Source organism: Phyllobates terribilis, unplaced genomic scaffold (genome assembly GCF_046119375.1).
Source record: "Phyllobates terribilis strain yellow unplaced genomic scaffold, ASM4611937v1 Scaffold_10__3_contigs__length_209671492, whole genome shotgun sequence".
In the NCBI taxonomy this organism is placed as follows: domain Eukaryota; kingdom Metazoa; phylum Chordata; class Amphibia; order Anura; family Dendrobatidae; genus Phyllobates; species Phyllobates terribilis.
The window spans coordinates 130,545,785-130,572,969 of NW_027362770.1; the positions used below are offsets into that span (position 1 = coordinate 130,545,785).

Below are 27,185 nucleotides of genomic sequence, written 5' to 3' on the forward strand. Positions count from 1 at the left end.
AGGGTCTTTGATTACATCACACTGTGTGGTCTGTAGGGGCATCATACTTTGTGGGTTAGTTGCGGGCATCTTTCTCTGTGTGTGGGAATGTATTGTGTGGGGGCATTATACTATGAGTGGAGGGCACTCTGGGGGCCCATGAAAGCAGTATCAAACAGTTTAGGAGCACAAATGGGTTTCACTTGGAGCAATGGAGGTTAGGGAAGTGGCTTAATGTAAAATAGAAATTGCCACGACACGCTACACAGTATGTGCCCCTATTTCTTTTCTTTCAAAGTTCGGAGGTATGCTACTTCCTACAGTGCCACATACTTAGACCATTCTTGACACAAACCCAAAACACTGCACTAGCCAGTCAGGAGCTGGACCGATCATGAAGAACCTGGTTATCCACCACCTCTGTGCTAACAAGGGAGAACACACAACCCTGCAGTCCTTGGCTCTTCTATGTTCTATAGCACCCCATATACCCCTTGTCCAAGGTGGTTCCTGATATGATACTGTTATTCAGTAGTAGAAGAGGAAACCTTTTTATAATATTTGCTCTATGTATAGTAGATAATTCCTGATGTGTACTTTTTACTTACACTAGAGAAACCCTTTATTATTTTAATTTCATGACCCTTATTCTTTTTTTCTTATTGCTTTTAGTACAGGTAGATGAGCAATCCTATTCCCTCCCAACGGCTGTGAAATGACACGGCATTTATTATTATTATAGCGCCAACATATTCCGCAGCTGTGTACACAGATCTTCATCACTCACATCAGTTCCTGTACCCAATTTGTTCCATTTATGCCAAAAATACATTTATGGTTGATTTCACAAGAAGCCAAATAACCTTTATGTGTGTCTCCCTAGTGCACGCTCTCAGCACGGGCTTTTATAATTTTTCCTCTTAGCGTCAGTCTTACAAGAGGGGTTAACAGCAGAAGAAGCTCATCCCTTTCTGTGCCAATCACCTGAATGTGAGAGATACAGGGAGAGAGGAGCGAGGGGGAGCAGGCGAAGAGGAACGTCTTTCCAGCAAGCTGGCCTCGCATCTCCCAGCTGTGGGCGCAGAATCTGACGGAGCGAAGCAGAGACCGGGAAAGCCCCGAGCAACAGGATGAAGAGGTACCAAGATCATCTGCAGCAGGTAGGCAACAGGTTTCTTATGACTGGAGACATCACAATGCTATCTATTCTTCAGCAGTAGGAAAGGAACATTGGAGAACGTCTAGAATTCTCTCATTGGACACGTCTAAGGGGTTTCACTATATATGGTAAAGGAGATCCCCTATGATAAACTCCACAATATTTCAGAATAAATCTACTGACCACGATGTTCTCACCCAAGCCATTATTTCTCCGTACTATGACCGCACCATGCGTGCCTTCAGCAGGCACTTGTAGGATTTCCACCCTTCACAGTCTGTACACATAGGAATGCATTCAGGAGGAAGAAATGAGCGCAATTCATTGAATTAAGGAGAAAAGAGACCGTGTAATGGGATTTGTATAATTGAGAAGTCAATTTGTGAAACACGAACGCACATTTGGTGTTTTTTGTTCTTGGATGTAGTAGCTGTCGGGGCTATTTGCTGATAGGTTGTGGCATTTTATGTACGGTGGAGTGGAGATGATGTTGGCTGTTTCTACCTTGTGTGTAGAGGGATGGACTCTCGTTGGTTAACTCTTTAATTGCCTGGAATATGGCAGTGTGAAATATATATCTATCTATCCCTCTATCTACCCCTCTATCTACTCATCCATCCAATATCTATCTATCTGTCCGTCCATCCAATATCTAACTAACTATCTATCTGTCCGTTCATCCAATATCTAACTATCTATCTGTCCGTCCATCCAATATCTAACTATCTATCCGTCCATCCATCCATCCATCCATCCAATATCTAACTATCTATCTGTCCGTTCATCCAATATCTAACTATCTATCTGTCCGTCCATCCAATATCTAACTATCTATCTGTCCGTCCATCCATCCATCCAATATCTAACTATCTATCTGTCCGTCCATCCATCCATCCAATATCTAACTATCTATCTGTCCGTCCATCCATCCAATATCTATCTATCTATCTGTCCATCCATCCATCCAATATCTATCTATCTATCCATCTATCCATCCATCCATCCATCCAATATCTATCTATTATCTATCTATCATCTAGCTATCTAGCTATCTATCGCTCTATCCATCCATCCAATATCTAACTATCTATCTGTCCGTCCATCCATCCAATATCTATCTATGTATCTATCTGTCTATCGATCTATCCATCCATCCAATTTCTAACTATCTGTCCGTCCATCCATTCATCCAATATCTATCTATCTGTCCATCCATCCATCCATCCATCCATCCATCCACGCTTTACATAGATTTTGCCAGTGATCTAATATTTCAAAGCTAATGTAAAAATGCACACAAAGCGCAACTGTATGTTCACGTAGATTTTTTTTACAAGGATTTTGGAGCAGATCCTACCCCAAAATCCTAAAATCATGAAAAAACTGTATCTTTGAATAAGCGTTCTATTCATTTCTGTAGGTAAACACGCCCATCCTGTATACGGAGCTGTCATTTTCAACGTTCTTTTTTTCTAAGCGGAAAAAGACGCAACATGTCAATTCTTTGGTGTTTCTGCTCGACAAAAATGCTCTAAATTTGCATGTTGAATCAATTGAGGTAGTAAAAAAGGGGAGTAAAACAATTGACCCAAAAACTTTGTTTTTTTGAACCACTGATTTTATTATGGAAATATTTCAGCTTGAAAAATGTATGTAAAAAAACTTCATGTGAGCAGACCCTTAGACCACTTGTTATGTCACATGTCATTCATATAAGTCATTATTTAGGCTTCATTGCAGGTCTTTGGACACCAGGACTTTCAAATGCTTTCCCTACTGCAAGGCTAAGTAGCTATGCGTCTGGACCAAACCCCTCGCAGGCCTAGACCAGCCCACATGCAGGAAAACACTTCCTGGGTACCCGTATGAAGCAACCCTCCAGTCCAAATGGTCACCACATTCTCATATTTAGTTGCTTAGAAAGTCTGAAAAAAGCCCCCCTGGACAAATGAAGAGACAGCTGGAGTCGACTGGTCTATTTAAGGGTAGAGGTGTGGGGGGCAAGTCTGCAGTCACTCAGACTTTTGAATTCTCACAGCACGCACACTGCGTGCTGTCAGGATCCCCCGTTACTGGCACAGGGAACAGGTGAGCGTGTGACCGCAAGTAAGCGATTTGCATACATGCAGTCATGTGCAGACTAGAGGTGCTCGGCCTCTCTCAATACAAGTGAATTGAGCGAAGACAAGACACGTCTAGTTGGAATGTGAAGCCGGCATCGGAGAATCCTGACAGTGTGCACTGTGCGAGCGCTGTGAGGATTCACAAGTCTGCAGTTACATTCAGTGGCAGTAGACTCACACCCCAAGGCTGGACAAGCTCTTTAAGCACACTGTGCATAGAGTATTCTGAGACTGTGGTGACCATATTCTTGACATAAAAACTGGGCTCCAAACTCATCATATTCATCTTCATAGTCAAAACATTTCTCAGCTTGGTGCAAATCGATTGGGAGGATCAAGTTTTGGCCACATAAGTAATCTCTGGACACTGCACGGGAACCCTGAGAACCACCTCCTCCTATATTCCGGCATCTACTACTCCTCGCTTGATTAGCTGGTCTTGTGTGATGTCACATGTGCGTCACACTGCAATGATGACATTGCCAGGCTGACTAATCTTAAGAGGAGCCAGTGATGCCGGGAGATAGTGAGCAATTTTCAGGGCTCCAGTCCAGAGTCCACACATTACTAACATGTCCATGGACCTGGTCCTGGGAATCGGTCTGCATCAACTCTAATCTCAGTATTTACTTATATATATCAATGAAGGAAAGTTTCCATTTTAGACAATCCTTCTCTTCGCTACAGGTTTCCCATATTGTGGGATCCTTCACAGTCATCTGGTTTGAAATTGGAATTTGTCAGGCTTAGCAAGTTTTTCCCAAAAATTCGATTTGCAGTAAATTTATTTACAGGAAATCTCTATTACTCCAATTGCCTAGGAAAAGTGTGTAGAACATCATGTGGTCCCCTAAGGGTTCTTTTACACTGCTTTTAGGCAACCGTTCGTTGGCCCCATCCAGGCTTAAGTCCAAGAACAAGATTTGGACTTATGCGCCGACGGGGCCATAGACTATAATGGTGCTGACAGAGAGAACGTGCGCTCTGCCATGCATAATTTTCGGGCGTATACACCTACTGGAGGCAGATACCCAGATGCGGTCTACTACGTCTGAGGGTCCTCCTCCAGTAGACGCACAAGCCCGAAAATGTTGCAAGGCTTTGTCAGCAGCATTATAGTCTATGGCCCCATCAGCGCATACGTCCGAATCACGTTTTGCAGGGATGTTCGGACGTAAACCCCAATGTGAGCCACTGAAGGAGTGCCTAAACGTAAAGTGAAAGCACCCTAATACTGTATCCAATGCGTTTTATCATCAGTTTAGCTCTATGGAGAGCAGAGAGATAGAACTAGTACAGAAGAATAGATAAGGGATACACCATATTATTAATCAATTACACTGTCACTCCGGCTGCCCCCTTCCCGATCTCTGTCTACCTATTGATTGAAACTCAATGTTTATTAACACTAGTGCAGTTGTACTAAACAATCCAATTTCAGGAAATTCGACTGGAAATTCGATTCTTTGTGGATTGATTCGATCATATCTAGTATCTAAAAAGCTTTGAAAAACGCCATTATTGTTGTAAGTGGATGTAGGTCTGTATTGAGAGGCATGAAGGAAACAACAGAGATTCATGTAAATGACATGTAGGCGTTGTTACAGGCCTGTAAGTGACTACATTACCAAAATACAAGAAGAGTTAGACGCTGTTCACACGTCTGCATATAGTCAAGACAAGGTGTGACGATACAGCGTAAAATCTTAATTAGCCAGACGATTAGATTTGTTAATCCAAGAGAAATCCATTATTGTGTTTTATTAGAGGTTGCTGGCTGTGTTTTACTAATGTTCTGCTTGCTCGTCAGTTTATGTACACTAATTTATCTTGTAAAGTGTCCAGCATTCCACTAATCTCATTAGTATCTCAGGAGCCTCTAACCATTTTTCAAAAAAATCGTCTAGGCCCATTGTGTAAGTGTTGAAAGAAGATCCGGCAGAGTCGTCACCACAGGGAGTCCCACATGTAGACCCAGGTGATGAGGTCACCTGAGAAAGATACCTCCACTAATGCACACTTAGCTTTGGGGAAGGAAGGAGAGAGCAGTTCTGGCATTCAGGGGGCTGAGCCCAGAGAAACAGAAGGGACATGTGTTTTTGTAGTAGTCAGACTTGGGACAGAGAATCAAGGAGCATCAGAAAGACTTTACAAGAAGAATGAGAGACATTCTTCAAGAAAGTAGAGGGATAGCATGGCATCCAAAGAGACACAGATTTGAATTCTACATGATTCTAGTCTAAGGGTATCGGCCCTGACTGGAAATATTCGGATCTGCTCCATCGACCATCAGAGAAATGGATACATTTTGGAGAGACCAGGGTTGGGACGAAGAAGTCAACTGGCCACATGGATATGTTGTTTGGGGTTGCCAGAAGGGACCCACCTGTCGCTTGCAACCCCTGGAGACATTCGGAGGAGCCAGATTGGGACCCACCGGTCATCTGGCTCCATGGAAACTCTCGGAGAGGCAAGGTTGGGACCCTCGGGTCTCCTGGCCTTATACCTCGATGGACTGCTAGCTTCCGAAGCTTGCCGCTACCTTCTCTCTGAGTAGAGTCACGCCCACAGAAGACCCCGGGTCTTCACACAAGGCATTCCAATTAATGACTGGTGCTCAAGTAGGGTCCTATCCTATAAGGAAGAAGTTATGAAAAATTTGACACTCGCAGAAAGTTGCAAATTAGATAAAACACTCTAACTTGCAACTTTCTACGAGTGCCAAGTTTTTAACATCACATTCCTTTTCCATTTTAGGACCAGACACACGGAACAAGCGATCTGGTGCATTAGATATGTGAACGGAAGTAGAGGAGCCCATTTTTTATTATGGGGCCTTTGGGTGTCCGTATTTTACAGCTGTATGGATAACTTCTAATTCAGTTCTAAAGGTAGGAACACAAACAAACCCCAAAATATTCAACCTCTGCTTCCGTCTTCCTAACTAATGCAATGGATCATTTATTCAGTTTGTTTCTTCTTAAGAAGGAAGAAAAAAACTGAATGTGAACAGAGTCTAAGAGATACATAAGACCAAAACTGAGCATTACACATTCAGCACTTGGGTCATTTTTAAAGATCACTTGTATTGTACTGTGAGACACATCAAAGTTTAGTCGACTCATAACTAGGTTTTGCTTTGTCCAGAATTTTTACTTCACTCCCCTTGTGCTATATCTACTGTATATACTAGCCTTCTCCTCCGGCCAAAACAGAACATCTGGCTAGCATTCCTTGCCCAGTATCTGGCACCAAGGGCACATGCCCTACTGTAGTCCTTCGCTATAACAACCAACTAGCCAATCTAAAAAACAGGCATGGATAAGTAAAAAAATGTGGCAGTGCATCAAAGGCCGCATCACCAATTCTACTACAAGAACATTTAATAAAAAATGATCAGTTGGGCTCTCATCACATCATGCATTCCTATGTGGGTATTGTGCAACCGCTCCATCACTTATATGGCTTGTCCAGGACTATTATTTCTTTTTTACTATAGGCCTAAAAACAAACAGGCAGGTAGTTGCTAACAGAGGCAACTACCTGCCTGTTCTACCTGCCGCCAGCAGAGAGCGGTCACCGACGGCTCTTGGTGTCGATTCAGCTGCCCCATTCCAATAGAGGAGCTCTTCTTCTTGTGGGATGCTCTACCACAGGGCATGACTGTCGATGTCATACTAATTGACAGCAGGTCATGATGTTTAACATCAATATGTTTGGTTCTCGCATTGATTTTCTTACTGTATACAAGTTTAATGCATCCTTGGTTGTCTTCACAAATCACCATCGGTTGAGTTGATGGCTTACCAAGATTAGCTAACAATTGATGTAACCAAATGACTTCTTGACTTACGTGGGCTGCAGACACATACTCTGCTTTTGTAGATGACAAGGCTACAGACACCTGTTTTCTGTTAGACCAAGAAATTAAACTTTCTCCAAGCTTGAACAAACTTCCTCTTGTTGATTTACAATCACTTAAAGAAGTTGTACAGTACTGTATATTACCCCCCCCCCCCAATGTATCCCTCCCGGGGCCCCTGAGACTTTTTGTAAATACCTTATGTTGCTGATAATGCCTGTGAGCGGAGCTATCGGTGGCCGCTCACAGGCATCACGTGACCCTGCGCTGACACCACGACAAGTGAGGCGTGACTCAGCGCTGGGGTCCCCGTGGTGGTTGCTGGGTTGTGGGTGGGGTTACCCAGCATCCACCACGCACTTTCCCAATGAATAGGGAGAGGCAGAGCGCGCAGTGGATGCTGGGTGTGACGCGGGGGGGGTAACCCCGCCCACAGCCTGGCATCCACCGTGGAACCAGGAAGACAGAGACCCCCGGCTGCTGCCAGCACTTGTCGTGACATCAGCGGATGTCAAAGTCGGCTGCAGCCGGGGGTCATGTGATGCCTGTGAGCGGCCAGTGATAGCGCCGCTCACAAGCATTATCTGCAACATAAGGTATTTACAAGAAGTCTTAGGGGCCCCGAGGGGATACATTGGGGAGGTAATCTAAAGTAGTGGACAACCTCTTTAAGTCACCGGCCCAGTCTCCATTCCACATAGCCTGTGAGTTTTAGATCTCCTGTTGCAGAAATCCTTAAATTTATGTCTTGAGTCTCTTTCAAATATTGAAGAACTCTCTTAACGGCATTCCAGTCTTTTTAGCATGTTTTTTTCCACAAGATCTAAAGAAATTTCATGTTGCTGCACTACTAGTAAGCGATGTACCAGAAAGCTAAGACACACTTGTAACTGTACTAGAAGCACGCCAAGATTATGAGCTTACATTGGAGTATGTCATATTCACTGTTGAACGGCTGGACAGTACAGAGATTAATCCACTGCCAACAAAAGTGGATCTCAAGAAGCTGCTCTATCAATCATGCAATGACTCGAAAAGTTTGCCCTCTGTTAGATCTTCCTGGCAGTCATTTACAACTAGAGAAAATCAACCCTCGCTACTTTGTAATTTCAGAGTTCGTCAATCGTAAGATCTTGCAGAGCAAAGTTCATAATTTGAATTTTTCATCTGTGCTTTCCATCAAATGAATCCCTAAAGCACCAAATGATAAACCGACTACATCTGTAGCTTGTCGCAATAACCTGTCATAAAATGAAAATCATTCATGTTTTGATATCTAATCAGTGCAATATCTATTGAGTCAGTTGTCTTTTTTTTTTTTTTCCTGTGGACCCTGGGCCATATTATTTCCTATGACCTGAAAAGAAAGGAAGTATTATTTCCTGTGGTTGCTATAGTAACCAAGTGTATCACGGCTTTATTGGCAATGAGAGAGTTTATACAAGAACAATAATAACAGTTTGTAGAGTCTGTTGTGGGTTGTTTTTTGCTGCTAGGTTACAAAGTGCAGACTGACAAATGTTAGGCTCAGTTCACATCTCCAGTGACAGCATCCATCGGGAGTTCATCCGAGGTTTCTGGCATTTTAGATGACAAGAATAACATGGCATGCAGTATTATTCTACCTGATAAAAGGTTGGAAATTTTAATTGACCCCATTGTATGTTTTCTTTTTTTTTTTACTTAATTTGAGGCTAAAAATCACTTTTGCAATTGGGTTTCCTTAAAAATTTTGCACCGTTTGGCTGTTACAGGCTCTTTGTTTCCCAGCACATTCAACTTTGATGTGGTCATGAATCAGGTGAAAAGAACTCCAAAAAGGACAGATAAAAAAGTTACAAACGTTCCCCTTAGACCATTAAAAACAGCTCACTGAATGATTCTCAGTTAACTCATTCTATAGCCAGAACTAAACAGTACAAAACATAGGCTATAAAAGGCAAATGGTGAAAAATTCACAGATGTGAACCAAAAATCCCCAAATCAAGACAAGATATGTATCTGATCATGGGCAGGTCCAACCTCAGAGATCTAGAGAACAGTGTTCCCCTAGTCACCTGTGTGAATGGAGCCCAGATTTCACATGTGCACTGCTCCTCCATTGATTCTTTATAGGACAGAAGGAGATATATGATTACTACCTGGACCACTCACACAGGGAATTCAGGGACCACCGATCTCGTGGGGATTCATGCAGTCAGCCCCCCCTACAATTATAAACTTATTATCTAAACGGTAAATTGTCTCTTCAGAGAGGAAGAGGACCAGAACTCTAGTGCCACCTACAGGAAGTAGCACATGACTTAGGATATAAGCCAGAACCACAAACTCAATTTGCAGACACTGTGTTTCGGGGTACTGCCCCTCAAAACACATGAGAGGCGTCAGACCTGTATCCAAGGGGTAACATTTCTCCTTGCGGAGAGTGACATGTTAAGTATGTCACAGTGAGGAGACTTCTAAAGCCTGTAGAAAGGTCTAACATTTGATTTTGGGACAATTCGATTAAATCAGGACAAAAGTCTTCAGGTATAATAATCACAGAGTTTTTTGCATCAATTTTTGAGCAAATTCTGCTTCAAAATTCAGATAAACAACACTCCTACTACTCCTTCAATAAGTGCTCATTTGTGGAAGACTTTTCCACGTACTAAAAAAAAGACCGATTCTGATCAGAGTTTGGTCCAAGAATCATCTGTTTTCTCATACATGAAGAGATAAAAAAATTCTCCAACTTCTCCTATGTGACTGTCCATGAACATCGGACCAAACTTGGAAGTTATCCGAGTACGGTTCAATTTTTTTCACAGACCCATTAACCAACCCATTTGGATCTAACCCTCTGATCAAAATCAAGCATGGCTCCTCGATATTTGGTCCACGAAAAATCACGGATATGTGAATGGTCCCATAGACAATCATAGGTAAAAGAGCCGTCAGTGACCACAGATATGTGAATGGTCCCATAGACTATCACAGGTACGAGAGCCAACAGTGATAATCACAAATATGTGAATGGTCCCATAGACTATCATAGGTACAAGAGCCGACAGTGATAATCACAGATATGTGAATGGTCCCATAGACTATCAAAGGTATAAGAGTCGTCAGTGATAATCACAGATATGTGAATGGTCCCATAGACTATCATAGGTACGGGAGCGGTCAGTGATAATCACAGATATGTGAATGATCCCATAGACTATCATAGGTACGGGAGCGGTCAGTGATAATCACAGATATGTGAATGGTCCCATAGATTATCATAGGTACGAGAGCCATCAGTGATAATCACAGATATGTGAATGGTCCCATAGACTATCAAAGGTATAAGAGTCGTCAGTGATAATCACAGATATGTGAATGGTCCCATAGACTATAATAGGTACAAGAGCCGTCAGTGATAATCACAGATATGTGAATGGTCCCATAGACTACCATAGGTACGAGAGCCGACATTGATAATCACAGATATGTGAATGATCCCATAGACTATCATAGGTACGGGAGCGGTCAGTGATAATCACAGATATGTGAATGATCCCATAGACTATCACAGGTACGAGAGCCAACAGTGATAATCACAGATATGTGAATGGTTCCATAGACTATCAAAGGTATAAGAGTCGTCAGTGATAATCACAGATATGTGAATGGTCCCATAGACTATAATAGGTACAAGAGCCGTCAGTGATAATCACAGATATGTGAATGGTCCCATAGACTACCATAGGTACGAGAGCCGACATTGATAATCACAGATATGTGAATGGTCCCATAGACTATCATAGGTACAAGAGCTGTCAGTGATAATCACAGGTATGTGAATGGTCCTATAGACTATTGACGCACCCCCTGGGCCGTGTGTGTGGGGGAAATACCCGGAGCCGGGTCTCTGTGTAATGCTGGGGGGTTGTAGTCTCTGTGGCGGCGACCCGGTCCCGTGGCTCAGGGTGGTCAAACCAGTGGCGGATCTGTTTATTTGGTTTTTAATGTTTAAATGTCCGACTACGCCACCCGTGGATTGCGGTCACTGAGAACCGCCACTGCGGGCAGACCGCTGAGGCTGATGTTGTGTGCGCAGCAGGGGGTAGTATAACTCCCCACGGGAGGAGTATAGCCTCAGGGCAGTGAGTGCAGATGTTGGAAGTGATGGTACGCGGGAGCAGCAGTAATGACTCAGAGTCCAGTGATGCAGTCCAGGGTCTTTACTCACAGTTTTACACTCCAAGCCACTTCTGCAGGTAATGGCTGCCCACGTCGTGCTGTGCTCACCAGGTGAGGGGCTCGGCCAACTCCCAGGTACTTTTCGAATGCTTTTCAGGACCCCCTTCGTGTGTCCTTTCTCTGGCCTGTCGTACCCCACAATTGACCACGTTTCTGTCCAGCTGCCTCGGGCCTTGGCGGGCAAACGTATGTTCCGTTTCCCTGGGTCCTATGTGGTGCCTTCCTAACGGGTGTAGTGAGGGGCAGTGCACGTACAATGCCACGGCCTCCGGTTACTAGCTGAGGGTAGTTGCTCTCCTCCACTAGATGAGGGATCTGGTTCCCTTTCTTGGCCTGCCCCCCTACTCTGGTAGCGGCGGGCGTGCGGTGGCGGCTGGCCGGTCCACACCCCTGGGGTCCCTTCACTCCACTCCTGGAGCCTCCTCCGTTCCTCTCCTCTCCTTCTCCTCCAGGCCCAGGCCTTAAGACTTGGCCTGCCTGCGGAGCAGAGCCCATGCAGAGCCTCTGCTCCCAGCCTCCTTCTCTCTCTCTGCTTCCTCTGACTGAACTCAACTCTGATCTAAGATGGTTCCCACCTTTTATACCTCTCTCATCAGTGCACCCAGGATCTGCTCTCCCCACCCACACACTACCGGGTTCCCCCTTTCTAGGTGTTCCCTCCCCCCACTCCAGCCAGGGACAGTTGTGCTCACACCCGGGAGCATTGTCGCCCTGTCCCCCGGAAATGTGGTGTAGTGCATGTGGGTGTTAGGGTCCTGAGCCACACTCCATCCTTACCTGGAAGTGAGACATCACACCTCTGGGTGAGATGCAATACCTCTGCAGCAACCGAACCCTCGGGGCGCTACATTCCCCCCTGGTAAATCACAGCACGTCCGCGGGCTGGAACAGAGCAAAAGACAATTGATTTCAAGACATGCAAAAACATTTTAAATGCAACCATATAAAAGCAATTCAACATTTTCTTTTTCCCTTTATGGGAGACAACTTCTCCTGTTACTTTCAGCATTATTAAACTTTACTTTTTAATATATATAAAATTTTCTTTCAAATATATAACTCTCGGCATATATATGTATATATAACATCTCTTCAAGTAGAAAACACAAACTATTCTCAGCAGCATTCTTGCGACGAAGTCTTTTTAGCAGGTCACAGTCCTTGCCGCGACCAGGTGTCCATGTCACCCAACAAGGTGCAATTTTACTAAGTGCAAACTTTCAAACACCTTCAGGTGTCCGTTGAGGTAGGTATTTATAAAACCAATAGGGGGCACTTTAAGAAGTGCAACGATTTACAAAATTTGGCTGCTCTCAGTCCTCAGCCGGATAGAAAAGGGTTGGCTGCTCCCAGTCCTCAGCCGGATAGAAAAGGGTTGGCTGCTCCCAGTCCTCAGCCGGATAGTTCACTGACCCTTTTCGGGTAACTTTAGTAATCAAATAAACTTGACAACAATCCTGATCCGGGTAAACTTTTTGTAATCCGCAAAACGGAGTGTCTTGAAACTTTTTCACCCTGGTGGGTAACTATTTACATTTTCTATTGCCGCGCTTTAGTAGCGGTATCTCTGCGCCTCATCCTCTTCAGGCTCATCCGGGTCCTCCGCGTATCGGGATTCAAGGTAGCGGTGCTCCTCCACCCTCCGAACGTTGAGGGCGTACCACCCTCGCAGGCCTCGGTGTCGGGTGTATGACACCTGATCTGCCGGGAACAGATCCCGTTTCGGGTTACCCTCAGGCAGGTGACTCTCCACATCCCTCCTGTTGACAAATAGGTCTGTGTCGGTTGTCGGGTCCCGAATAAACCCCTACCCCTTCTCCTGGTGGAACCTGACCACGATCCCGGTGACCTTGGGACCGCGTGCAGCCTGGGGGTCTCGGCGGGTCCGGGTCTTTTCTTCTGCGCTCCGGGCCTGTAGCTGTTCCTGCCTCTGGTGCCGCGCCCGCTTCTCCTTCTCCAGCTGCTCTATTTCCCGGCGGTAGAATTCCCGCCTGCGAGCTGCGTCCGCCTGCGTCTCCTGTGAGAACCCCATCAGGTCCTCCCCGGTCTGGTCCCACTCCATCTGGACCTCTTCATCCGGGAGCTGGGGGATGGTGACTGGCCGCGGAGTGGGCAGGAGCGGTGGAAGTGGGGCTTTGGCCCCTGCGGACAGGTCCCTCCGATGGCAAGGGTGAACCCATCCGTGTAGCAGGGGGACCGGCTCTCCCTCAGGACCGGCAAGTTGATTGTCTAAGTCGGTCCCCAAGGGTGGTAGTGTTGGGACCGGGGGCGCTCGTTGTTGGAAGGCGCCTGGGGGCATCAGGCCTTGCGACCGGGCCTGGAGCAGGCCGCTTCCGGCCGCACCCGGGATCAAGGGGCACGGCGTGGGACATAGTCAGGCGGGTGCGCTTGGGGCTTTGGGCCTAGGTGCAGGCGGCGGGAGCAGAGGAGGCGCAGCGACTTCCAGGGCGATCGGCTCCGCGACGGGGTCCAGGTTAGTGGCGTCCTGGCTGGTATCAGGGGCGTCCCCCTTACCTGCTCCCTTTGCAGCGCTGCTCTCAGCCTCCGGTGGTCCTCCTCCGTCCTCAGGGGAAGGCACGCTGTCGGGTGCTTGCAGCGCTACTTGCTGCCGGGCCGCGACCCGCCGGCCCATCTCTTCTCTCCACCCCGCGATGGCCTCCCGCTGTGCCTGGACCATCCTTCGGTCCAAATCCTCCAGTCCAGCCCGGAGGAATTCAGGGTCCTCTCCGGGGAGCTGGGCCATCAGCTCCGTGAGGCTGCACGGAGCCGCCTCCGCCTGCAGTAGGCCACTGGCACGGGTACTGGGGCTGGTGCTGCTCGCCATCTCCGGGTATGGTCTGCCAAGACTGATCCAAACGACACCCTGCCCCTCGGTTTTCTTTTCCTTCCGCCCCTGTTGGGGGTGGTCCCGGGGCAATCACTCTCAGGGGCAGCCCCCCCACGTTGATGGACATCTCTACAGCCGCACTCATGGCTGTTGGGGGTGGGCTCCGTGGGGTCCTGAGCCACACTCCATCCTTACCTGGAAGTGAGACATCACACCTCTGGGTGAGATGCAATACCTCTGTAGCAACCGAACCCTCAGGGCGCTACACTATCATAGGTACAAGAGCCGTCAGTGATAATCACAGATATGTGAATGGTCCCATAGACTATCATAGGTACGAGAGCCGACAGTGATCACAGATAGGTGAATGGTCCTATAGACTATCATAGGTACAAGAGCCGTCAGTGATAATCACAGATATGAAAATGGTCCCATAGACTATCATAAGTACGAGAGCAGTCAGTGATAATCACAGATATGTGAATGGTCCCATAGACTATCATAGGTACGAGAGCCGTCAGTGATAATCACAGATATGTGAATGGTCCCATAGACTATCATAGGTACGTGAGCCGACAGTGATAATCTCAGATATGTGAATAGTCCCATAGACTATCATAGGTACGAGAGCCGTCAGTGATAATCACAGATATGTGAATGGTCCCATAGACTATCATAGGTACGAGAGCCGTCAGTGATCACAGATATGTGAATGATCCCATAGACTATCATAGGTACGAGAGCCGTCAGTGATAATCACAGATATGTGAATGGTCCTATAGACTATCATAGGTACGAGAGCCGACAGTGATCACAGATGATATGTGAATGGTCCCATAAACTATCAAAGGTACGAGAGCCAACAGTGATAATCACAGATATGTGAATGGTCCCATAGACTATCATAGGTACGAGAGCCGTCAGTGATCACAGATATGTGAATGGTCCCATAGACTATCATATGTAAGAGAGCCGTCAGTGATCACAGATATGTGAATGGTCCCATAGACTATCAAAGGTACGAGAGCCAACAGTGATAATCAAAGATATGTGAATGGTCCCATAGACCATCAAAGGTACGAGAGCCGTCAGTGATCACAGATATGTGAATAGTCCCATAGACTATCATAGGTACAAGAGCCGTCAGTGATCACAGATATGTGAATGGTCCCATAGTCTATCACAGGTACGAGAGACATCAGTGATAATCACAGATATGTGAATAGTCCCACAGACTATCATACGTACGAGAGCCGTCAGTGATAATCACAGATATGTGAATGGTCCCATAGGCTATCATAAGTACAAGAGCCGTCAGTGATAATCACAGATATGTGAATGGTCCCATAGACTATCATAGGTACAAGAGCCATCAGTGATCACAGATATAACAACAAAGAGAATGACGGCACTTCCACTACAAAAACTAGGTGTGAACAGGTGCTTACTAAGAGCAGCTACCTCCATATATAATGAACAAATAAAGTAGCACACTGTAACACTGAGTATATAGATGTGAAATATGAAATATGAATAGCATAACTGCTGTAAAAAATAGAAATAAACGAAAAAATTTTTGAAATTGTGCTACTTTATTTGTTCATTATATATGGAGGTAGCTGCTCTTAGTAAGCACCTGTTCACACCTAGTTTTTGTAGTGGAAGTGCCGTCATTCTCTTTGTTACTAGATTTAGCGTTGACTGAGCACTCCACCCCCACCCCCATGCCGCAGGTGGTTTTAAATGCATCAGGATCTGTCTTTCCCACACATAAGCAGACGGAGGTCTCTTAGAGAGGTATTCACATTGGTAGGTCCTGACATCGAGAAACGCCTTACCGCGGCTGTCAGGTACACATGAATTGGCCAATTTATGCGCTAAGATTTCTCATTTATTTACAGCAGTAATGCTATTCATTTTCCATACTTCATATTTCATGCGCTAAAAAAATTTTTCAAAAAATTTTTCGTTTATTTCTATTTTTTACAGCAGTTATGCTATTCATATTTCATATTTCACATCTATATACTCAGTGTTACAGTGTGCTACTTTATTTGTTCATTAGTGATCACAGATATGTGAATGATCCCATAGACTATCATAGGTACGAGAGCCGTCAGTGACAATCACAGATATGTGAATGGTCCCATAGACTATCATATGTAAGAGAGCCGTCAGTGATCACAGATATGTGAATGGTCCCATAGACTATCAAAGGTACGAGAGCCAACAGTGATAATCACAGATATGTGAATGGTCCCATAGACTATCAAAGGTACGAGAGCCAACAGTGATAATCACAGATATGTGAATGGTCCCATAGACTATCATAAGTACAAGAGCCGTCAGTGATATTCCCAGATATGTGAATGGTCCCATAGACTATCATAGGTACAAGAGCCTTCAGTGATCACAGATATGTTCATGATCCCATAGACTATCATAGGTACAAGAGCCTTCAGTGATCACAGATATGTTCATGATCCCATAGACTATCATAGGTACGAGAGCCGTCAGTGATCACAGATATGTGAATGATCCCATAGACTATCATAGGTACGAGAGCCGTCAGTGATAATCACAGATATGTGAATGGTCCCATAGACTATCATAGGTACGAGAGCCAACAGTGATAATCACAGATATGTGAATAGTCCCATAGACTATCATAGGTACGAGAGCCAACAATGATAATCACAGATATGTGAATGGTCCCATAGACTATCATAGGTACGAGAGCCGTCAGTGATAATCACAGATATATGAATGGTCCCATAGACTATCATAGGTACAAGAGCCGTCAGTGATAATCACAGATATGTGAATGGTCCCATAGACCATCAAAGGTACGAGAGCCAACAGTGATAATCACAGATATGTGAATAGTCCCATAGACTATCATAGGTACAAGAGCCGTCAGTGATAATTACAGATACAGTACAGACCAAAAGTTTGGACACACCTTCTCCTTTACAGATTTTTCTATATTTTCATGACTATGAAAATTGTACATTCACACTGAAGGCATCAAAACTATGAATTAACACATGTGGAATTATATACTTAACAAAAAAGTGTGAATCAACTGAAAATATGTCTTATATTCTAGGTTCTTCAAAGTAGCCACCTTTTGCTTTGATGACTGCTTTGCACACTCTTGGCATCCTCTTGATGAGCTTCAAGAGGTAGTCACTGGAAATGGTCTTCCAACAATCTTGAAGGAGTTCCCAGAGATGCTTAGCAATTGTTGGCCCTTTTGCCTTCACTCTGCGGTCCAGCTCACCCCAAACCATCTCGATTGGTTTCAGGTCTGGTGACTGTGGAGGCCAGGTCATCTGGCGTAGCACCCCATCACTCTAATTCTTGATCAAACAGCCCTTACACAGCCTGGAGGTGTGTTTGGGGTCATTGTCCTGTTGAAAAATAAATAATGGTCCAACTAAACACAAACCGGATGGAACAGCATGCTGCTGCAAGATGCTGTGGTAGCCATGCTGGTTCAGTATGCCTTCAATTTTGAATAAATCCCCAACAGTGTCACCAGCAAAGCACCCCCAGACCATAACACCTCCTCCTCCATGCTTCACGGTGGGAACCAGGCATGTAAAGTCCATCCGTTCACCTTTTCTGGGTCGCACAAAGACACGGTGGTTGGAACCAAAGATCTCAAATTTGGACTCATCTGACCAAAGCATAGATTTCCACTGGTCTAATGTCCATTCCTTGTGGTCTTTAGCCCAAACAAGTCTCTTCTGCTTGTTGCCTGTCCTTAGCAGTGGTTTCTTATCAGCTATTTTACCATGAAGGCCTGCTGCACAAAGTCTCCTCTTAACAGTTGTTGAAGAGATGTGTCTGCTGCTAGAACCCTGTGTGGCATTGACCTGGTCTCTAATCTGAGCTGCTGCTAACCTGCGATTTCTGAGGCTGGTGACTCGGATAAACTTACCCTCAGAAGCAGAGGTGACTCTTGGTCTTCCTTTCCTGGGGTGGTCCTCATGTGAGCCAGTTTCTTAGTAGCGCTTGATGGTTTTTGCAACTGCACTTGTGGACACTTTCAAAGTTTTACCAATTTTTCGGACTGACTGACCTTCATTTCTTAAAGTAATGATGGCCACTTGTTTTTCTTTACTTAGCTACTTTTTTCTTAAATATTCTAACAGTCTATTCAGTAGGACTATCAGCTGTGTATCCACCAGACTTCTGCACAACACAACTGATGGTCCCAACCACATTTATAAGGCAAGAAATCCCACTTATTAAACCTGACTGGGCACACCAGTGAAGTGAAAACCATTTCCGGTGACTACCTCTTGAAGCTCATCAAGAGAATGCCAAGAGTGTTCTAAGCAGTCATCAAAGCAAAAGGTGGCTACTTTGAAGAACATAGAATATAAGACATATTTTCAGATGTTTCACACTTTTTTGTTAAGTATATAATTCCACATGTGTTAATTCATAGTTTTGATGCCTTCAGTGTGAATGTACAATTTTCATAGTCATGAAAATACAGAAAAATCTTTAAATGAGAAGGTGTATCCAAACTTTTGGTCTGTACTGTATGTGAATGGTCCCATAGACTATCATACGTGCGAGAGCCGACAGTGATAATCACAGATATGTGAATGGTCCCATAGACTATCATAGGTACGAGAGCCGTCAGTGATATTCACAGATATGTGAATGGTCCCATAGACTATCATAGGTACGAGAGCCGTCAGTGATCACAGATATGTGAATGGTCCCATAGACTATCATAGGTACTAGAGCCATCAGTGATAATCACAGATATGTGAATGGTCCCATAGTCTATCATAGGTACAAGAGCCATCAGTGATCACAGATATGTGCATGATCCCATAGACTATCATAGGTACTTGAGCCGTCAGTGATAATCACAGATATGTGAATGGTCCCATAGACTATCATAGGTACGAGAGCCGTCAGTGACAATCACAGATATGTGAATGGTCCCATAGACTATCATAGGTACGAGAGCCGTCAGTGATAATCACAGATATGTGAATGGTCCCATAGACTATCATAGGTACAAGAGCCGTCAGTGATAATCACAGATATGTGAATGGTCCCATAGACTATCATAGGTACAAGAGCCATCAGTGATAATCACAGATATGTGAATGGTCCCATAGACTATCATAGGTACGAGAGCCATCAGTGATAATCACAGATATGTGAATGGTCCCTTAGACTATCATAGGTACGAGAGCCGTCAGTGATAATCACAGATATGTGAATGGTCCCATAGACTATTGACGCGCCCCCTGGGCCTGTGTTGTGCAGGGGAACCCGGAACCGGGCCTGTTGTAGAATGCTGGGGGTTGTAGTCTCCGTGTGGCGGTGACCCGGTCCGTGCTCAGGGTGGTCAAACCAGTGGCAGTCTTAATGTATAGCAAATGTCCGACTACGCCACCGGTGGATTGCGGTCAGTGGGGACCGCCGCTGCGCTGCTGACCGCTGAGGCTGATGTTGTTTGCGCAGCCGAGTATGGGATAACTCCCCACGGGAGAAGTATTGCCTCAGGGCAGCTAATGTGAGAGATGATGGGAGTGATGGTGTGAGGGTCCCAGTGCTAATGGTGCTGGTGCGGCAAGGAATCACAGAGACGTGAGGTGCAGTTCAGGGTCTTTACTGATGGTACAAGGCAGACCCTCCCGGGAGTACTGGCTAGTAGAAGGGGCCTGGTCAGTCTGCGAGCAAGCAGGATCTCCCCTGGCCAGGTGGAGTTGTAGGCCTCCCCGTTTATCTGCACTCTTCCTGGCTACCTTGCTGTCAGCGGTTACAAGTAGCCCACGTCCCTGAGTATACCGTGTGGTGCTCACCCGTATGGCTGGTGACTTGGGGCCTTCTGTTAGCCTCCGCTCCTGGATGGCGGCGCTGGTCCCTTCTTTGTGACTGAGCCTCCGGGCTTCTATGGCCAGAGGACCTGGAATCCCCTGCCGGCTGGTTTCTGCTGCTGGGTATATATCAGTCCCCACAGCCTCGGACTCCTGTGTCCGGTTTTAGTAACTTCAGCCAGGGCGAGCTATATCTCTGCTCACAGCCCCTGGCCTTCTGCCTCTGCTCCTACAGAGCTCCTGATGTATCTTTTCCTGTGTCTGCAGCTTCACTCTAGGCTCTGACTGCTCTGCTTGTTCTGCAGGCTCTGTCTAACCTAATCCCGCCCCAGACCCAGTTTATAAGGGCAGATTCCTCCCCTCCCAGGTCTGGGCGGGCGGTGTTGCATGCTTAGGGCTCCTGACCAGAGAAACCTCCCACTTGCTCTCAGACATAATATCTCTATTACTGTGGCAACCAGACCCCTGGGGTGTCACACTATCATAGGTACAAGAGCCGTCAGTGATAATCACAGATATGTGAATGGTCCCATAGACTATCATAGGTACAAGAGCCGTCAGTGATAATCACAGATATGTGAATGGTCCCATAGACTATCACAGGTACGAAAGCCGACAGTGATAATCACAGATATGTGAATGGTCCTATAGACTATCATAGGTACGAGAGCTGTCAATAATAATCACAGATATGTGAATGGTCCCATAGACTATCATAGGTACAAGAGCCGACAGTGATAATCACAGATATGTGCATGATCCCATAGACTATCATAGGTACGAGAGCCGTCAGTGATAATCACAGATATGTGCATGATCCCATAGACTATCATAGGTACGAGAGCTGTCAGTAATAATCACAGATATGTGAATGGTCCCATAGACTATCATAGGTACAAGAGCCGACAGTGATAATCACAGGTATGTGAATGGTCCCATAGACTATCATAGGTACAAGAGCCGACAGTGATAATCACAGATATGTGAATGGTCCCATAGACTATCACAGGTACGAGAGCCGTCAGTGATAATCACAGATATGTGAATGGTCCCATAGACTATCATAGGTACAAGAGCCGTCAGTGATAATCACAGATATGTGAATGGTCCCATAGACTATCATAGGTACAAGAGCTGTCAGTGATAATCACAGATATGTGAATGGTCCCATAGACTATCATAGGTACGAGAGCCGTCAGTGATAATCACAGATATGTGAATGGTCCCATAGACTATCATAGGTACGAGAGCCGTCAGTGATAATCACAGATATGTGAATGGTCCCATAGACTATCATAGGTACGAGAGACATCAGTGATCACAGATATGTGAATGATCCCATAGACTATCATAGGTACGAAAGCAGTCAGCGATCACAGACATGTGAATGGTCGCATAGACTATCATAGGTACGAGAGCAGTCAGCGATCACAGATATGTGAATGGTCCCATAGACTATCATAGGTACGAGAGCCGTCAGTGATCACAGATATGTGAATGATCCCATAGACTATCATAGGTACGAGAGCAGTCAGCGATCACAGACATGTGAATGGTCGCATAGACTATCATAGGTACGAGTGAAAAACACGAATAGCACTCGTATGCGAAAATCAGACGTCTGAATAAGCCCAAAGCCTCCTACTAACTTGAGGAAACAAAACTGCCAAGTGCATATGGTGCTTTTTTCTTACTCAAATGTTGCTACTTGATAATTACTCCAAATTCAAGAACTGAATCAAATGAAACATAAAAAATGTCCCATACACAAGAAAGACTAGTAAAAAAAAACATGCAAAAAAAAATAATTGTTTTTTAAATATTTTTTTTTTTCAGTGTTTTTTTCAGCCAGAAAGATCCACTTAAAAAAACTTAGTGTGAATATAGCCTTAGGCTTTACTACCAAAGGAAAACTTAAGGCGCATTCACACTGGCCGATTACCCTGTCGCCTCTAGCCCTAAATCAATTGGTTCTGACAACTGGATATTTGTTCCGTTCCTTAGAACAACTATAGTATTTTTTTTTTAATTTTCAAACGTATAATTAGTTTTTGGACACGATGCAGGATGGATATTTGCAACAGCGTAAAGACCTTTGCTAATTTGAAAAATGATTCCCTTAGGGGTCCTAATGAATGGTATCAGGACTCAGTTTGTTCAAGTCTTTTGTCCTGGGACAATTTTTAAGGTGCATTTACACCGAATGATTATCGTGAATGAGCGAATCCCAGGAATGTAAAGATTCCTGTAAACAGGCTGCCAATCACCTGAAGAACAATAAAAATGCTGGTTCATTGGGTGATGTGGAGCCAATGTGATTTTCCGCTCACCATTTGATGTTGTGTTCAGGACACACCATAAAGAAGCGTATAGTATAGATCCAGCTGCTGCTGCGTGGCACCTAAGAAGTTTGCTAGGAATCCTCGGGGTTGCTAAAGCCAAGGTAGGAAAATAGGACTTATGCATTGGCAGCAATACTGGGACTCATGCGTTGGCTGCAGAACTGGGACTCATGCGTTGGCTGCAGAACTCGGACTCATGAGTTGGCTGCAGAACTGGGACTCATGCGTTGGCTGCAGAACTAGGACTCATGCGTTGGCTGTAGAACTGGGACTCATGCGTTGGCTGCTATGCGTTGGCTGCAGAACTGGGACTCATGCGTTGGCTGCAGAACTGGGACTCATTAGTTGGCTGTAGAACTGGGACTAATGCGTTGGCTGCAGAACTGGGACTCATGCGTTGGCTGCAGAACTGGGACTCATGCGTTGGCTGCAGAACTGGGACTCATGCATTGGCTGCAGAACTGGGACTCATGCGTTGGCTGCAGAACTGGGACTCATGCGTTGGCTGCAGAACTGGGACTCATGCGTTGGCTGCAGAACTGGGACTCATGCGTTGGCTGCAGAACTGGGACTCATGTGTTAGCTGTAGAACTGGGACTCATGCGTTGGCTGCAGAACTGGGACTCATGCGTTGGCTGCAGAACTGGGACTCATGTGTTAGCTTCAGAACTGGGACTCATGCTTTGGTGGTAGAACTGGGACTCATGCGTTGGCTGCAGACCTGAGACTCATGCGTTGGCTGCAGTACTGGGACTCATGCGTTGGCTGCAGTACTGGGACTCATGCGTTGGCTGCAGAACTGGGACTCATGCGTTGGCTGCAGAACTGGGACTCATGCGTTGGCTGCAGAACTGGGACTCATGCGTTGGCTGCAGAACTGGGACTCATGCATTGGCTGCAGAACTGTCACAAATAAGAACTTTATTAACAATAGATGGTGGCCCGATTCAAACGCATCGGGTATTCTAGAATATGTATGCGGCCGACCGGGCGCAATCAGCAGAGCGGTGTTTAAATTTGGCGCCAAAATCGCTGATTGGTCGCGGCCGGCAACCGCGACCAATCAGCAAAGCGGTGTTTAAATTTGGCGGCAATATCGGTGATTGGTCGCAGGCGGCGGCCGCGACCAATCAGCAAACCGTGTTAGTGAGGACTGGAGAGCGTGTTTAAATTTGGCGACTATATCGCTGATTGGTCACGGCCGGCGGTCGCGACTAATCAGCAGAGTGTGGTTTAAATTTTGTGGCAATAATGCTGATTGGTCGTGGCCAGCGAACGTGACCAATCAGCAGAGCGGGGTTTAAATTTGGCGCCAATAATGCTGATTAGTCGCGGCCGGCAACTGCGACCAATCAGCAGAGCGGGTTTGTAATTTGGCGCTAATACTGCTGATTGGTCTCGGTTGCCGGCCGCGACCAATCAGCAGAGCGGGGTTTAAATTTGGCGCCAAAATCGCTGATTGGTGGCGGCCGGCGGTCGCGGCCAATCAGCAGAGCGGTGTTTAAATTTGGCGCCAATACTGCTGATTGGTCGCGGCCGGCAACCGCGACCAATCAGCAGAGCGGGGTTTAAATTTGGCGCCAATAATGCTGATTAGTCACGGCCGGCAACCGCGACCAATCACCAGAGCGGGGTTTAAATTTGGCGCCAATACTGCTGATTGGTCTCGGTTGCGACCGCGTCCAATCAGCAGAGCGGTGTTTATATTTGGCGCCACAATCGCTGATTGGTCGCAACCGCGACCAATCAGCAGAGTGGCGTTTAAATTTGCCGCCCATATCGCTGATTGGTCGCGGGCGGCGGCTGCGGCCAATCAGCGACCGGTGTTACTGAGAACGGGGAGTGGCGTTGATGTGCGGGTACTTTCGGTGTGAGTAGCCGGGAGATGAACGGCTAGCGCCCGTCATCTCCCGGCTGCATCGCCGCTGACTTCCATGCGGCTACTGTCGAGAGATCAGCGGCTAGTGCCGCTGATCTCCCAACGGCAAGTGTGAAGGGAGGACCGGGGAGCGAGGCCGCCGGTCGGGGTACTTGTGCTGCGTGCAGCCAGGAGATGAGCGGCTGGCACCGCTCATCTCTCGGCTGTGTCGCCGCTGATCTCCCGACGGTGGCCTGAGTGTTTAAAATCCGGCGCCAATTCGCGGACGTGCTGCGGCAGTCGCTGATTGATCGTGGCCGGCTGGGCGCGACCAATCAGCGAACCGTGTTACTGAGTACTGGAGAGCGAGTTTAAATTTGGCGCCCAAATTGCTGATTAGTCGCAGGCGGCGGCCTCGACCAATCAGCAGAGCGGCGTTTAAATTTGCCGCCCATATCTCTGATTGGTCGCGGCCAGCCACCGCGACCAATTAGCAGAGCGGGGTTTAAATTTGGCCCCAAAATCGCTGATTGGTCGCGGCCGGCGGCCTCGACCAATCAGCAGAGCGTTGTTTAAATTTGGCGCCAATCTCGCTGATTGGTTGCGGTCGGCTGTCGGCCGCGACCAATCAGCAGATCGTTGTTTAAATTTGGCGCCAATCTCGCAGATTGGTTGCTGCCAGCCGACCGCGACCAATCTGCGAGATTGGCGCCAAATTTAAACAACGATCTGCTGATTGGTCGCGGCCGACAGCCGACCGCAACCAATCAGCAGAGCGTTGTTTAAATTTTGCGCCAATCTCGCTGATTGGTCGCCGGCCGAGACCAATCAGCAGTATTGGCGCCTAATTTAAACACCGCTCTGCTAATTGGTCACGGTCGCCGGCCGCGACCAATCAGCAGTATTGGCGCCAAATTTAAACCCCGCTCTGCTGATTGGTCGCGACCGCTGGCCGCCACCAATCAGCGATTTTGGCGCCAAATTTAAACCCCGCTCTGCTTATTGGTCGCGACTGCTGGCCGTGACCAATCAGCGATATAGTCGCCAAATTTAAACACCGCTTTGCTTATTGGTCGCGGTTGCCGGCAGCGACCAATCAGCGATTTTGGCGCCAAATTTAAACACCGCTCTGCTGATTGCGCCCGGTCTGCCGCATACATATTCTAGAATACCCGATGCGTTAGAATCGGGCCACCATCTAGTAATATAATATTCATGTATCTTGGGGTAAATGCTGTTCTCCTTAATATGGTATTGTTTTTCTGTTTTTTCCCTGTTTCTCTCCCCTCTTCCTGTATATAAATCTAGTCTTGTTAGCCAACTAGGTGTGGACCTCAAAAAGACACCAATAGAGCAGAGTTGAGGACCATTCCCACTAGGATCAAAAAGACTGTGAAGAGAGAACCATATCTCAGAAACGGAGAGGAGCAGGAACGAAAGGAAAAACAATGTCAGATTCAAGAGAAGAGCGGCATTTACAGTGCTGGCCAAAAGTATTGGCACCCCTGCAATTCTGTCAGATAATACTCAGTTTCTTCCTGAAAATTATTGCAATCACAAATTCTTTGGTATTATTCTCTTCATTTAATTTGTCTTCAATGAAAAAAACACAAAAAGAATTGTCCTAAAGCCAAATTGGATATAATTCCACACCAAACCTAAAAAAGGGGGTGGACAAAAGTATTGGCACCATTTGAAAAATCATGTGATGCTTCTCTAATTCGTGTAATTAACAGTACCTATAACTTACCTAGGGCACCTAACAGGTGTTGGCAATAACTAAATCACACTTGCAGCCAGTTAACATGGATTAAAGTTGACTCAACCTCTGTCCTGTGTCCTTGTGTGTACCACATTGAGCATGGAGAAAAGAAAGAAGACCAAAGAACTGTCAGAGGACTTGAGAAACCAAATTGTGAGGAAGCATGAGCAATCTCAAGGCTACAAGTCCATCTCCACAGACCTGAATGTTCCTGTGTCTTCCGTGCGCAGTGTCATCAAGAAGTTTAAAGCCCATGGCACTGTGGCTAACCTCCCTAGATGTGGACGGAAAAGAAAAATTGACGAGAGATTTCAACGCAAGATTGTGCGGATGGTGGATAAAGAACCTCGACTAACATCCAAACAAGTTCAAGCTGCCCTGCAGTCCGAGGGTACAACAGTGTCAACCCGTACTATCCGTCGGCGTCTGAATGAAAAGGGACTGTATGGTAGGATACCCAGGAAGACCCCACTTCTTACCCCGAGACATGAAATAGCCAGTCTGGAGTTTGCCAAAACTTACCTGAGAAAGCCTAAAACGTTTTGGAAGAATGTTCTCTGGTCAGATGAGACAAAAGTAGAGCTTTTTGGGAAAAAGCATCAACATTGAGTGTACAGGAAAAAAAAAGGCATTCAAAGAAAAGAACACAGTCCCTACAGTCAAACATGGCGGAGGTTCCCTGATGTTTTGGGGTTGCTTTGCTGCCTCTGGCACTGGACTGCTTGACCGTGTGCATGGCATTATGAAGTCTGAAGACTACCAACAAATTTTGCAGCATAATGTAGGGCCCAGTGTGAGAAAGCTGGGTCTCCCTCAGAGGTCATGGGTCTTCCAGCAGGACAATGACCCAAAACACACTTCCAAAAGCACTATAAAATGGTTTGAGAGAAAGCACTGGAGACTTCTAAGGTGGCCAGCAATGAGTCCATACCTGAATCCCATAGAACACCTGTAGAGAGATCTCAAAATGGCAGTTTGGAGAAGGCACCCTTCAAATATCAGGGACCTGGAGCAGTTTGCCAAAGAAGAATGGTCTACAATTCCAGCAGAGCATTGTAAGAAACTCATTGATGGTTACCGGAAGCAGTTGTTCGCAGTTATTTTGGCTAAAGGTTGTGCAACCAAGTATTAGGCTGAGGGTGCCAATACTTTTGTCCGGCCCTTTTTTGGAGTTTTGTGTGAAATGATCAA

At 46.1% G+C, this 27,185-nt stretch overlaps 1 protein-coding gene across 1 annotated transcript in view; it reads left to right on the plus strand.

The window, feature by feature from the left end:
* Nucleotides 1-816: 816 nt before the first annotated feature.
* Nucleotides 817-27,185, plus strand: part of SLC6A7 (solute carrier family 6 member 7) — a 215,126-nt gene continuing 188,757 nt past the window's right edge. Inside the window, exon 1 of the mRNA XM_073649788.1 lies at nucleotides 817-1,139. Within this exon, the coding sequence (XP_073505889.1) occupies nucleotides 1,110-1,139 (30 nt within the window). The 5' untranslated portion in view covers nucleotides 817-1,109. The remainder of the gene's footprint in view (nucleotides 1,140-27,185) is intronic.